This window comes from Scyliorhinus canicula, chromosome 4, assembly GCF_902713615.1.
Source record: "Scyliorhinus canicula chromosome 4, sScyCan1.1, whole genome shotgun sequence".
In the NCBI taxonomy this organism is placed as follows: Eukaryota; Metazoa; Chordata; class Chondrichthyes; order Carcharhiniformes; family Scyliorhinidae; genus Scyliorhinus; species Scyliorhinus canicula.
This window is the reverse complement of record NC_052149.1, coordinates 41,509,707-41,523,528: the sequence shown is the minus strand read 5'-3', so window position 1 is coordinate 41,523,528 and position 13,822 is coordinate 41,509,707. Positions and strand designations below refer to the sequence as shown.

Genomic DNA, 13,822 nt, shown 5'->3' with positions numbered 1-13,822 from the left:
AACAGTCGAGCTCTGCTTGGCTTACTGATATTGCAGTGAGGGCCAATGAGAGCAATGTTTTTTTTAAACATTAAAATTAAACAATAGGAATGTTCAATCCTTGTCAGTAATAAGAGTTAATACTGGACGGAGACATTCCAGGCAGAGGTAACTGTAGCAACATGCACAAACGACTGATAGAGAGGGCCGACACCGAACTGGACGCGACGAGGAGAAAATGGGAGGAAGACTTGGCGTTCAAAATAGGGTGGGAATTCTGGAGCAGAATCACCCAGAATCCTGCTCAGCTGGCAGTCAGCAGCATCTCATATAGCTGCAGACTGGCTGTCTGACCTATCGGAATTTCTACAAATGCAGAAAATCAAATTTGCCATTCGTGGGTCGGAAGATGGCTTCCTAAAAACATGGGAGCCATTCATCGACTGTTCCGGGACCCATTTGTGGCCAACACATAAATAAATAAGTAGCCTGGAGCCAGGGATGAGTAGCCTAGACAAGATAGAAGAGAGGGACGACCTGCGAGGGGGGGGGGGGGGGGGGGGGGAGGAGCAAGAGGGGGTAGTCAAACACAGAAGGGGGGGAAAAGGGGGTATCAGAGAAGAAGGGGGCGGTGGAGAGAAGGGGGCAGGGAGGGTGGGGGGGGGGAACAATGGAGGGGAGCCAGGAGGAAAAGAACAAACACAAACTGGGGGCAAGAGCGCAGCGGAAGACCACAGCTACAACAAGCACAGCAAGGCGAGAAAAAGTAAGAAAAAACGGGAAGAAGGAACATCCAATGGCTGATGCAACTACACAGAGATAAAAAAAAGACTGACCGAGTAATATAAATAGAATCGGGGCACCACCCAGGTGCCCCTTCCACCCTGTTTGGTTTTGTGAAAAGAAACAGAAGAAATGGGGGGGGGGGGAAATGACCCCCTTTCCTGGTACGTGTTTTCTACTTCCTTTGTGCTTTGTTTTTTCCTGAGTGTATTGTTATGGGCCAGGGTTTAGAGAACCCCAAAGTGTATCATGGAGTTCACCTGACCCACAACTTTTAATAGATTGTGGTATGGGGAGCACACAGCCCACTCTACAGGTGTGGTACAGCAGAAATGGAAAAGTATTTTTTAAAGCAAAACAATGTTTATTCTATGAACTCAAGTTAACCTTTTTAAAACATACAGTAAACATCTTAGCAACCATTAATTCAACTACAACCCCAAAGAATACAACACTAAGTAATCCTTAAGCTGTCCTTTTAACATCCATAAGACTTAAAAAAGAACTTTTAACAGAAACACATCAAGTTAAAGTCACTACTGAGATCAGCTATTAGTTTTAAATCACCAAAGGATCGATTTATAGTTTTTAGATTACAGAGAGAAAGAGACTAATACCCCTTCTGGCTGTGACTGCAGCTATCCAGCTCTGAAAAACGAAACTAAAATACACCCTGCAGCAAACAGCCTAAAACAAAAGTAAAAAGCTGATAGACAGCCCAGCTCCACCCACTCTTTGACATCACTGACAAACACCCATTTCTTAAAGGTACATTTCTTAAAACACACATTTCGTAAAGGTACTCTTACATGACAGTATATTTGTAATTATATGTAAAACCCAAAAACATTTTTAAAAATAGTGATCTCACCTGAATCCAAATTTGTCCATTGCTATGGCAAAATGACGTGGCTGATCATAACAATGGTAGAGGTTCCTGTCATCCATTGGGATTAAGTCCACATCACTGAATACAAAGCAATCGTACTCTGCATCCTTCAGTACCTCCATGTAGCCAATATTCAGCAACTTCGCTCGGTTAAACATGCCTTCACCATTCTGCAAGACATAAAATAAGCAAAGAAATACATGTAAAATGCACGTCCTGTGCACTCGGAACGTATGGTGTATAAGACACGAGTATAGGGGACAGTAAATATATCACAGCTATTAACACATTCAAGAGTTCACACAATACTTTAATGTAAAATAGTGATTACAATCAGTTGTGAACACCCTGTGAATTCTGACAGACACAAAGTCAATGAATTTCCTCCATTGAAACAGTGCTGGATCTGCACATGAGGTGCTGTAACCTACAAGGCTATTATAGATCAAGAGCTAAATAGTGGTATTCGGCCAGATAGAACCTGTTTTGGCCTGAATGGCCTCCTTCTGTGCCATAAATTACCATGAGTCTATGTGGAGAATTCATAATTGAATTAGAACTATTTTAATTACCAATGCATTCCACATCTAGTATTCTATAATTCTGGAAAGGTATCTTGTACCTCATTTCCTTGTTGAGCATTTTGATATCAAATTTGGTGATTCTGCCCTCTTGTTTAATAAATGATGCACTGAATGCAGTTTATTTCTATTTGAATTAAATTCTCTTGGAAATTCACAGAAACTTGACCCGACTCCTTTTTCTCGCCATTTAACCTTTATTTTAATGAGAATAGCCGAATCCAGCTGGCAATCAGTAATCTTGCTCTAAAACACACTAGACATCAAATCCGACAGCAGGAAATATGCACGCTGTTGTCTAACCAAAGCATTATGCAAATTCAATATTCTCTTTTGCTCGCTGTGTTCCTTGATGTGCATCCAAACATTCTATGCAGTTTTTCAGCATTGCAAATGCAATACAATTTCCATCCCATCGTTTATCAGTCAAAATCACTTCTAGATTCTACGGGCAGAATTGTTCTCGCCTGTTGGAGGTAGTTACAGTCATGGGTGGGGTGGCAAAGTCTCAGAAATTGATGTTTCTTCGGAATCCGGACATGACCCCACCCTCTGCTGGCTTTCCCAGGGATGTAGGGATGCAGGCGTTGGACTGGGGTGGGCACAGTAAGAAGTCGTACAACATCAGGTAGAAGTCCAACTTGTTTCAAATCACTAGCTTTTAGAGCGCAGCTCCTAACCTCAGGTGAATAAAGAGGTGGGTTCCATAAAATATATAGACAAATTCAATGATGCAAGATGATACTTTGAATGCGAGTCTTGGTTTCCCAGGGAGGCATTGAAGACATGCAGAAACTCTTTGGATCTGTCGGGTAAGTAATTAAGAGTTTAATGAAGTTGTTAGGATGACAATCATGAGGTGCTTTAACCCTGTATTCCTGGATTTCATAACAGTGAAGCCTGTTCCCCAAACGGATAGCAACTCGCCAGATTCGTCACGGCGCGTGTAGAGAGAGCGGACTCTTCAGTGAAATCGACAAGCTGGGAAGTTACACGGAAGAGCTCCAGCCTTGGCCACTAACAGACGTCTGTTCAAAGCCCTCACTCTGTCAAAGAGCACTATCAAAGCTTGGCATGTGGTTGCCAGCTTCTTGGAGGGCACTGCACCTACCTTCAGCTTCACTTCTCAGCTGCTGGCCTTCACTCTGACATGGGAGCATCTTAGGCTGCTCCACCTTCCATCTCTGCGGAAGGTCGGGGCAGACACCACCAGGAGAACGGGCAACATGAGTACCAGGTGCACTCTCCTCAGCTGCATGTTCCCCCACAGGACAGAGGGTGTGAAGCTGGAACGGGGTAAGATCCTCAAGTCAGGGTTTACTGGAAGGGGGCAAGATCACCAGCACAGGGTTTACTGGAAGGAGGTAAGATCCTCAACACTGGGTTTAAAGGCAGAGGATCAGTTTTTTGACCTTTCTCTGCATCAGTGCCTCAGAGGACTCGGGTTCTTCCAGCAGCTCACTGCTCACATCTGCAGCTTCCTGGAACTAGAGTTCCTTCCAGTGCAACAGGGTGGGCACACATTGCCAATAGCCGAAAAGGTATCTGTCACTGCATCCTATTCTCACTCGCTAATTGTTTGGTGAAGAATCTGCAAGGATAAAAGCAAATTACTGTGGATGCTGGAATCTGAAACGAAAGAGAAAATGCTGGAAAATCTCAGCAGGTCTGGCAGCATCTGCAGGGAGACAAAGGAACTAATGTTTCGAGTCCGATGACTCTTTGTCAAAGCTAGCAGACAGAGAAAGTGGGAAATATTTATATTGTGGAGTGAGAATGAAAGATGAGTCATATCCACAGAAACCCAGGGAAACCTGGTGCTAATGGCCACAGAAACCAAGGGGGAAGAGTGCTAATAGCAGTCCCCAGATAGAACAAAAGATGTGAAAGGTCAAACAGCAGGGAAACTAACATCAGATGATGAACTGTAGATGTGGGGAGGGGGGGGGGGGGGGGGGGGGGGGGGGGGGAAGCAAAGAGGAGAAAGGTTAAGGAAAGGTGGATAGGATTGGGGGTTAAATATATATTAAGAAAGAAAGAAATGGTAAAAGACATTTAAAATGAAATGGGATTAAAACAAATGGGTCGTGGTGGGGTAGAGCTGATCATCTGAAATTGTTGAATTCGATGTTGAGACAGGAAGGCTGTAATGTGCCTAACCGGAAGATGAGGTGTTGTTCCTCCAGCTTGCGTTGAGCTTCATTGGAACACTGCAGCAGGCCAAGAACAGACATGTGGGTATGGGAGCAGGGTCGTGTGTTAAAATGGCAAGCAACAGGAAGGTCAGGGTCCTGAATGCGCACAGACCGAAGATGCTCACCAAACCCATGCACCCAGTTTCCCTGGGTTTCTGTGGCTATGACTCACCTTTCATTCTCACTCCACAGTATAAATATTTCCCACTTTCTCTGTCTGTTAGCTTTGACAAGGAGTCATCAGACTTGAAACATTGGCTCTTTTCTCTCCCTTCAGAGGCTGCCAGACCTGCTGATATTTTCCAGCATTTTCCTTCTCCTTGTACTCTGCAAGGAGTCTGGCCAGGACCACCACTGCACCAGCAAATAAATAATTAAGACACCCCCTTTCATTTTGGACAAGATTCTCCAATATTATCCTCATGAACAACACTAGAATCAATATGCTTGGTTCTGACTGAAAGCCGGCATGTTTCTCCCCAGAAACACAACAAGGTTTTCTGTCCACATCTTCTGACACTTTGCCAGAAAGCAAATTAGTGGGTGTGTAAAGCGCCATCAAGCTGGCAAGACAGGGCCTCACAGAGCCAGGAGACCCAGCTTCACAGAGACTGGCGCGCCATCTTTAAAGAGTACCCCAATCTGCGCTAAAAATATACTTCACTCCACGGCCACAGAGGATCCCTCCCCCACAAGCTTCGAAGCGAGCCCCTCCAACCTGGGTATTGGGATCACTCTTCCCACCCCCCCGCCCCCAACCTATTCGCTGGCATGTACCCCTCTACCCCTACACACAGAAGGGGAATCTCCTCTCCCCCAATGATGAAGGGTTTTCCTCCTCGCAGTACCCCCCTGGCATTGTCCCCTATCCAGGGAGCACTGCCAGGGTGCCCAGTCTCGGCCCTCATGGCTGGGGCATCGAGGCATCTCCATACCCCCGTCATGGTTATGTCAGCTGATTTTTGATTTTGAAACCCTGTACTGAATCGCAACGGTGTGTCATGACACAGCCTTGGGGGGGGGGGGGGGGGGGAGGGGGTTCACTGGGTGTTTTACCCCCCTGGCTGCTGCCACCATGTTCTGTTGTGTGGTCAAGGTCTAGGCAGGGTTCTATGGAACTTGTGTACACTTCCAAAATAAGCTGCTCAAGACTAAGCGTAACTACATACATATTGCAAACTCGGTATGGGGTTGGAACTTCCAGATTTCAATGTATTTGCTGAGAGCAACTCACTTACTGAAAACCTATCCCAAAACCTATCCACCATATACAAGGTACAAGCCAAGAGTTTGATGGAATATTCTCCACTTGCCCAAATCTGTGCAGCTCCAATAACACTCAGGAAGCTGGATACCATCCAGGACAAAGCAACCCATTTGATTGACAGCCCATCCATCACCTTCAACATCCATTTCCTCCACCACCAATGCACAGTGGCAGCAGTGTGTACCATCTACAAGATGCACTGCAGCAACTCATCAAAGCTCCTTCAGCAGCACCTTCCAAACCTATGACCTCTACCACCTAGAAGGACAGCAAGTTCATAGGTACAGCACCGACTGTAAGGTCCCTTTCAGGTCACACACCATCCCGATTTGGAACTATATCACCATTCCTTTCCCCGTCGCAGGGTCAAAATCCTCAAACTCCCTTTCTAATAACACTGCGGATGTTCCTACAAGACATGGACAGCAGCAGATCAAGAAGGAAACTCACCACCACCTTCTCAAGGGCAATTAGGGGTGGGCAAGAAATATTGGCCTAGTCTTACTCAATCAAGTAAATGAGGGATGAATTGTGCCTTCAAAGGTTTTCTGTGGTGACATCATATAGTGTTCAATTATAGTGTGCCACATTTAAAAGTCTAATATCTTCTCTATAAATGAAGTTAAGCATACTGGCATATGGTTCACATGGAAACATTTCCTTTTTATAAATAATGGAACTAAATGTGCTACTATGCAAATTTTCAGGAAACACCCAAGAACAAAAAAACATTCGTGAAAGCATCGATCAATACCTCACACACAATCTCTCCTGTTTCCGGAGTACTTAACAAAAGATTGAACTTCAGTGTAGCACACAAGTTCCATTTTAGTCCCATTCTTGTCTGCTGTGGCAAATAAGGTTTCTCTGCCCTTCAATGTTTTGAAGAAGGAACTTTAGCATGTACGTAGCATTTTTCCCCTTTACCCCGTGCAATCATTGTTATTCATTACTGATCTCTTTCCTTATGAATCTCCTTATACAGTTTGTCCTTCTGAAATTATGTTCTAACATCAAATTATCCTTTTTATAGAACCCGATTAAGTTAATGATGCAATAATCATCACTATACAGATGTTTACCCAATCTAACATCACAAATCTTTTGAGGCTTACCTCTTGAATACTAAATCCAAGCGTTCCCTTTTCTGGTAAAACCTACAACAGGCTGAGTCATGCAAAGGTTGTTGACAGCTTCAATAAATTTTTACAATTTATTCTGCTAATTTGCTTGCAAAGTTCCCCATCCTTTTACTCTGCTGCACTAGAGGCCGATGGCAAATCAAGTGATGAGCTTCCAGCTGTATACAGACTGTTATTCTTTAATGAGGGAGCTTATATATCTGGCAGGTAACAGCTGATACTATTTTATAATCGTTACATTTCTATATAAAAATGCTGTGATTTATTAATGACTTGGATAACACAATAGAGAGCCATAAATCCAAATTTGCTGATAACACAAACGTTGGTATTACAAGTGGTAGTTTGAAATTGCAAAGAAGAATTTATAGATTAAATGAGTGGGCTCAAGTACAGCAGATGGATTTCAACACAGCTAAGTCGGAGGTCATCCAGTTTGAACCAAAAAAAGGATGGATCAGGGGATTACTCAAATGGTGAAGAGTTTGGGACAATGGAGGTCCAGAGTGGTTTATGGGTATAAGTGTTGTGTTATGCTTCTTCATGTAGCGTAAGCTGCTTCCTTGATGTATGCTCTGACAAAGGAAGGTTCAGACTTGGAGATAGGTTTAACACATTTATTGAACAGTTGACAATTCTTGTACTTGAGTTCGACTCTCCTGCTAATCTTGTTATAGTAACTCAGTCTAAGTAACCAGTCTGCTCTAAGCCATGCGGTGGGTGTGATGCTTCTGATCTTCCCCTGTCCTTCTCTCCGAGTGTCGCCTGTGGAAGGAGAACGAGCATGTGTGCCCTGTCCTTATATATGGGTTGTGTAATTCCCCCTTGTGGTAGTGTCACCTCTGGGTGTCTTGACTGCCCATTGGTCGTGTCCTATTCTGTGTGTTCATTAGTTGCATGTCTGCATGTATTGATGTCCCTGGTGCTCCCTCCAGTGTTTACTTAGTTGTAGTGTATTTACAGTAACCCCTTGTGTATTTACAGTGATTCATATCACCACATCCCCCCTTGTTTTGTGTTACATATTTTCTGTACAGTGTTAAAGAAAAATTTAACAAAACAGGTAGATAAGTGATGACATGTACAAGTTATGATGACAGTGATGATTATACAATACCAAATAATATTTATGAGTCCTAAGTTCATGAACTTACACGGTCGAGTGGCTTTCTTGTGCTGTTATGGAAGTGTCGATGTTGATGTTTTCATGCCCTTGTGAATGCCGGCAGTGTCCTGCTGTTTACGTAACCAAGAAGTCATCAGGTGGTGTTCAAATGGTCTAATCACTTCATTGTCTGAGGTGGACTCTTTTATTTTTCTATGCTTGTGGTAGCAATTCTTGATTACATCTTTCCTGAAAGCTGGTTTGCTTGTCTGTAGTGTAGCAAACGTGAATTGGTAAGATGCGTTGACATGCCATGGTATGTTTGCACTCTCACCATTGTTGTGAGCTGAGCAGTAACATTGTCCTTCATGGGCAGAGTCGTACCATGTCGTACCAGTTGTTGTTCTAGTGTTGCTGGTTTTGTCATGCTTGTTGACATTGGTGCCTTTGGAACGCTTCTTGTTGTCGGTGCTGTTGTTTTTGTAGATTTTGTTGGTGTGTGTGTGTTCCGCTCAATGACAACACCAAGTGGAGAAGTCAAGTCCTTCATAAAGTTACTTGTGTCAGTGTCCTTTGCGGCATCTGCTGTTTCATTGATTCCTCGGCGCTCCCCGTCTGGAGTCATATCCAGTTCACTTAAATCATCTTTGGCTTGTCGATGCTCCCCGTCTGGAGCCTTTTCTGGTTCACCTGAATCACCTTTGGTTTCTTGATGCTCCCCGTCTGGAGTCATTTCAGGTTCTTGTGGAGAGGCTCGAGTAGATGAGTTTTGAATTAACATGGTGTCACTGGAGTCACTAGTAGCCTCACTTTGATTGTCAAGTGCCTCTGTACATACTAGCTGAGATCTGTCAGTCTCGCTGAGATGTCGCACATCTTGTATGGGAATTGTGAAGCCTTTGTCACTTGTCGCACATACAGTGGGTAGACCTTCAGTGTCTTCTTGTCGGTTGGATGAGCTGGGTAGAGTGTCAGAGTCTTCTTCTGGTGGCTCAAATAATCTGGGTAGACTGTCATAGTCTTTTTGTTGTTCACGTGAGCATGGTAGATTGTCAGTCGTCTTGCTGTGCACTTGAGCGTGGCAGACTTGCATCGTCTGCTGCTGGTTGCTCAGATAAGGTTGCTAGACCTTCAAGGTCTTGTTCATGCAAGGGCTGCGTTCTGGAGTCTTGCGTTGCTTCCATCATGGAGTCTTTCAACAAGCTCTCTGTGGAGTCTGGCATCGTTCCCTGTGTAGAGTCGGGGACTCCTCGTGGTGCGTTGACCACTGGTGTGGCGTCAGGCCACTCTCTGTGGGCTTGTGCCGTTCCCTGTCCCTTGACTTCAGGCCGCCGCAGAATCCTGTACTCATGGGTCGGGATGTCGTCTATGCTAGGCTGAGGATCCTCAAATCCGAAGAACTCGTCCATGACTGTGTTGTATGCTTCGACGGACAATATATCTCGTTGCCGTTCAGATTTGGTACTGAGGTCGCCACCTCCAATGATAAAATCATCTTCCGAGTCGTAGTCTTCAAGGACCGGATCATCATTTTTGTGTCGGAGCAGTCATTGTGCTCGCTATGTTCAAGGAAGAAATTAACGTCTGAGTCGTAGTCTTAAAGGACTAAATCATCTCTTAGGGCGGTCCTAACTGCTTGTTACAGGGTTCTGCAGAGGTTACTTTCAGCTACTGGTCGAAGTTCAGGCATTGTGCTGTCGTACCAGGGGAAAGAATTGTGTTTTCTGGCTTTAAATTCTTTTTCACTATTTTCGGGCATTTCCCCTTTCAGTGTGCGTGGTCCGGGACCTCTGATGTCATGTCGCTTGTGATGTAGAGCGTGGGAATGTAATGCGCATGCGCAGATCGCGTTTCCTTTACTGTGCGCTCTTTGCGCAACTGGTCATGTGCGGCTTCTCGCACATGCGCAAAACACTGTTTTGCCGTTTCGTGTCTTCTGGGGAACTGCGCATGTGCGGCTCCTTTCGCAAGATGGCTGCCAATCAAAACTGCCGTTTGCCTCTGCTGCAAGCCTACCTTTGCCTCGTGGTGAATATAGGCTCCAGTTTTACCAATTTCTTTTGTGCTTACCTCGCAGTAGTTTTCAAACTTGTCCAGGACTGTCTGGAAGTCTCTCTTGTCCTGCCCTTTGGTGTACTTGAAGGAGTTGAAGATTTCTGTTGCATTTTCACCCGCAATGGTGAGTAGAAGGTCTATCTTCTCAGCATCGGCCACACCATCTAGGTTGGCTGCTAACGTGTAGATCTCAAATTTCTGCTTGAATGCACGCCAATTGGCACTGAGATTGCCGTGGTGCCTGAGCTGCTGAGGAATCGTAATCTTGATCAACTTGCCTGGGTGCTGTTGCTGGTAGTCACGGATCTTGCTGAAGTGAACTATATAGATTCAACAGGCACTTCTGGTACCATGTTGTGTTATGTTTCTTCATGTAGCATAAGCTGCTTCCTTGATGTATGCTCTGACAAAGGAAGGTTCAGACTTGGAGATAGGTTTCACACATTTATTGAACAGTTCACAATTCTCCTACTTGATTCGACTCTCCTGCTAATCTTGCTATAGTAACTCAGTCTAACGAACCAGTCTGCTCTAAGCCATGTGGTAGGTGTGATGCTTCTGATCTGCCCCTGTCCTTCTCTCTGAGTGTCGCCTGTGGAAAGAGAAAGAGCACGTGTGCCCTTTCCCTATATATGGGTTGTGTAATGCCCCCTTATGGTCGTGTCACCTCTGGATGTCTTGACTGCCCATTGGTCGTGCCCTATTCTGTGTATTCATTAGCTGTATGTCTGCATGTAACCATGTCCCTGGTGCTCCCGCCAGTGTTTACTTTGTCGTAGTCTATTTACATTAACCCCTTGCGTATTTACAGTGATGCATATCACCACAATAAGTACACAGATCACGAAAATGTACAAAGAATGATTTAAAAAGGTGATTAGAAGTTTTGTCTTTATAACTAGAAATCAAGATTATAAAGGGAAGGAAGTTTCACTACAATTGTGCAAAGTCGTGGCGAGCCCACATTTTCAGTACCCTGCAACACATCTTAGAAAGGATATACCGGCCTTGGAAGAAAGCACAGATTCACCAGAATGTCAGCAAGGCTCCAAGGGTTAAATTATGAGGCGATATTTTATAAACTAGACTTTCAGTCCCTGGAATATAGAGAGTTAATGGGTGATTTGATTGATGTCTTTAGGATTTTGAAAGGATTTGCTGGGGTAGATGAGAAGAAACTCGTTCTGTTGGTAAAGGAATCTAGGACAAAGGGACGCAGCAAGACCATTCAATAGAGAAATACTGCTTCAAAGGTTGGCAAGTGTTGAAGATACTCCCATAAAAAGCAGTAGATGCTGGCACAATTACCAACAATAAATCTGAGATGATAGATTTTTATAACCAAAGGTAGTGGGATATGCAGGTAAGGTGGGTGGATGGAGTTAGGATACAGATCAGCCATATTGTCATTCAATGATGGAACAAGCTAGAGGGTCTGATGGCTTACTCTTGATACCACCTTCCCATAGCACACACCACTGTTTGAATACTAGTTCAAGGCCACACTCCACCTTCCAACTCCTGTATGCTTTTATTGCACACAAACATGCAAATTCGGAGAAGGCCACTCGGCCCCTCTAGCCTGCTCCGCCATTCAATAAGATCATGGCTGATCTTCAACCCCACATTCCTGCCTACCCCTGGTAACTTTCATCCCCTTGTTAATCAAGAATCCGTCTAGCTCTGCCTTGAAAATATTCAAAGACTCTGCTTCCGCTGCCTTTTGAGAAAGAGAGTTGCTGAGACTTGCAACCCTCTGAGTGAAAAGAAATCCCCTCATTGCTAGGCTAAAGAGCTGGCTTTTAAAGCAGACCATGGCAGGCCAGCAGCACGGTTCAAATCCCGTACCAGCCTCCCTGAACAGGCGTCGGAGTATGGCGACTAGGGGCTTTTCACAGTAACTTCATTTGAAGCCTACATTTGACAATAAGCGATTTTCATTTCATTTAAATGAGTGACCACTTATTTTTAAACAGTTCTAGATTCTGCGACAAGAGGAAGTATCCTCTCCACATCCATCCTCTCAATACTCCTCAGGATCTGAAAGGTTTTGATGAAGTCATTCTTCTAAACTTCAGTGGATACAAACCTAACCTCTCCAATCTTTCCTCATAAGACAATCCGTCCATTCCCGATATTAGTCTCGTAAACCTTCTCTGTACTCCTTTTAGCACATTTACATATTTCCTTAAATAAGGAGACCAATATTGTACACAATACTCCATTGTCTCATCAATGTTTTGTACAACTGGGCAGCACGGTAGCATTGTGGATAGTGCAATCGCTTCACAGCTCCAGGATCCCAGGTTCGATTCCGGCTTGGGTCACTGTCTGTGCGGAGTCTGCACATCCTCCCCGTGTGTGCGTGGGTTTCCTCCGGGTGCTCCGGTTTCCTCCCACAGTCCAAAGATGTGCAGGTTAGGTGGATTGGCTGTGCTAAATTGCCCTTAGTGTCCAAAATTGCCCTTAGTGTTGGGTGGGGTTACTGGGTAATGGGGATAGGGTGGAGGTGTTGACCTTGGGTAGGATGCTCTTTCCAAGAGCTGGTGCAGACTTGATGGGCCGAATGGCCTCCTTCTGCACTGTCAATTCTATGTAAGGGCCCTTCCTGTTAATTCCCTTATTTCTCATTTCATTTACTTTGTTGTCATCATTTTGATCCATGGATATTTATGGACATGTACCTTTAAGTTGAGCAGAGGAAGCAAGGAACTGAAAAAGTTGCAAAATAGCACACTGTACTCTTGGGGATTTGGCTTTTGAACAGCAAAACTCAGACTTTCTGGCACCTGAAAGAGATCAGGGAAATGTTGTTTCATTGGCTGGCTGGTGAGCAATCAATTGGCCAAAGGCTGTATTCTGCCCAGCAAGAGACAGCGATTGGTCCTACCAGTGTGGAATGGTTTTTAGAGAATCCAGGAAGGACAGTTGGAGTCTCTGTCTCTCTGTGTCTGCCCCTCTGTGCCTGTCTCAATGGCCACTCCACCAGGGTTATTCTCTCTTCCAACTTCTTCCACCGGGCAGGAGGTACAAAAGTCGAAGAGCATGCAATAACAGGTTCAAAAGCAGCTTTTCCCCCACTATTACCAGATTCCTGAATGACCCTCTTATGGACTGAAATGATCTCTTCACCCATCTTCCCCACTGATCACACTCCGTATGCTCCTGTGCCTATGTTTTTACATTGTGTATTTATGTATGTCCTATGTTTTTTTCATGTATAGAATGATCTGTCTGGACTGTATGCACAGAACAATACTTTTCACTGTACCTTGGTACACATGACAATAAATCAAATTCAATTCAATATATGTATTCCAACTGAATAACCCAATGCAGTTCATAATGCACTCATAAATAACGTTAGCAATCAGGGTTACTTGCTATTCTCTGTGCAGACTTTGGAGAGAGGTCCTTTTAGGAACAACCTGAAAATCCTTCTGTCCTGACAGACTAAATTCCTATGGCAAAGCTTCCAAAACTACAGACAGACCTAGCTCCTTCTATTAATTAAATGACCTGTATCCCACTAAGATGTACCATGACCTGCTTATTTAGGACTAAACATCACTCCCTCACCAATTATTCATATCCCAGGGAATGCCTTTTCTATAAACATCATTCCATTAGCCACCTGTATGTAAACAAGTAAATGGCTAGAATCAATGAATCCCTCACTTTTATGACAGCTTAATTACAGTGTTAGTAGACACACTGCATGGATGTATTTTAAAACAGGGTTTTTAATGACATTACCACAACAAATTTAAAATATATTTCAATTTCTCACATTCATCACATCTTCCCTTAAAACAAATGAACCAGC

The 13,822-nt window shown here is 44.2% G+C and overlaps 1 protein-coding gene across 4 annotated transcripts in view; it reads right to left on the bottom strand.

Moving 5' to 3' along the window:
• The window catches only part of b4galt2 (UDP-Gal:betaGlcNAc beta 1,4- galactosyltransferase, polypeptide 2), a 495,634-nt gene that overhangs the window by 123,525 nt on the left and 358,287 nt on the right, over window positions 1–13,822 (bottom strand). For 2 of the 4 annotated variants that reach the window (XM_038794105.1, XM_038794103.1), the window contains exon 4: window positions 1,634–1,830. In XM_038794105.1, coding sequence (XP_038650033.1) covers window positions 1,634–1,830 — 197 coding nt within the window. The remainder of the gene's footprint in view (window positions 1–1,633; window positions 1,831–13,822) is intronic. The other 2 variants (XM_038794106.1, XM_038794104.1) reach the window with 1 other exon arrangement.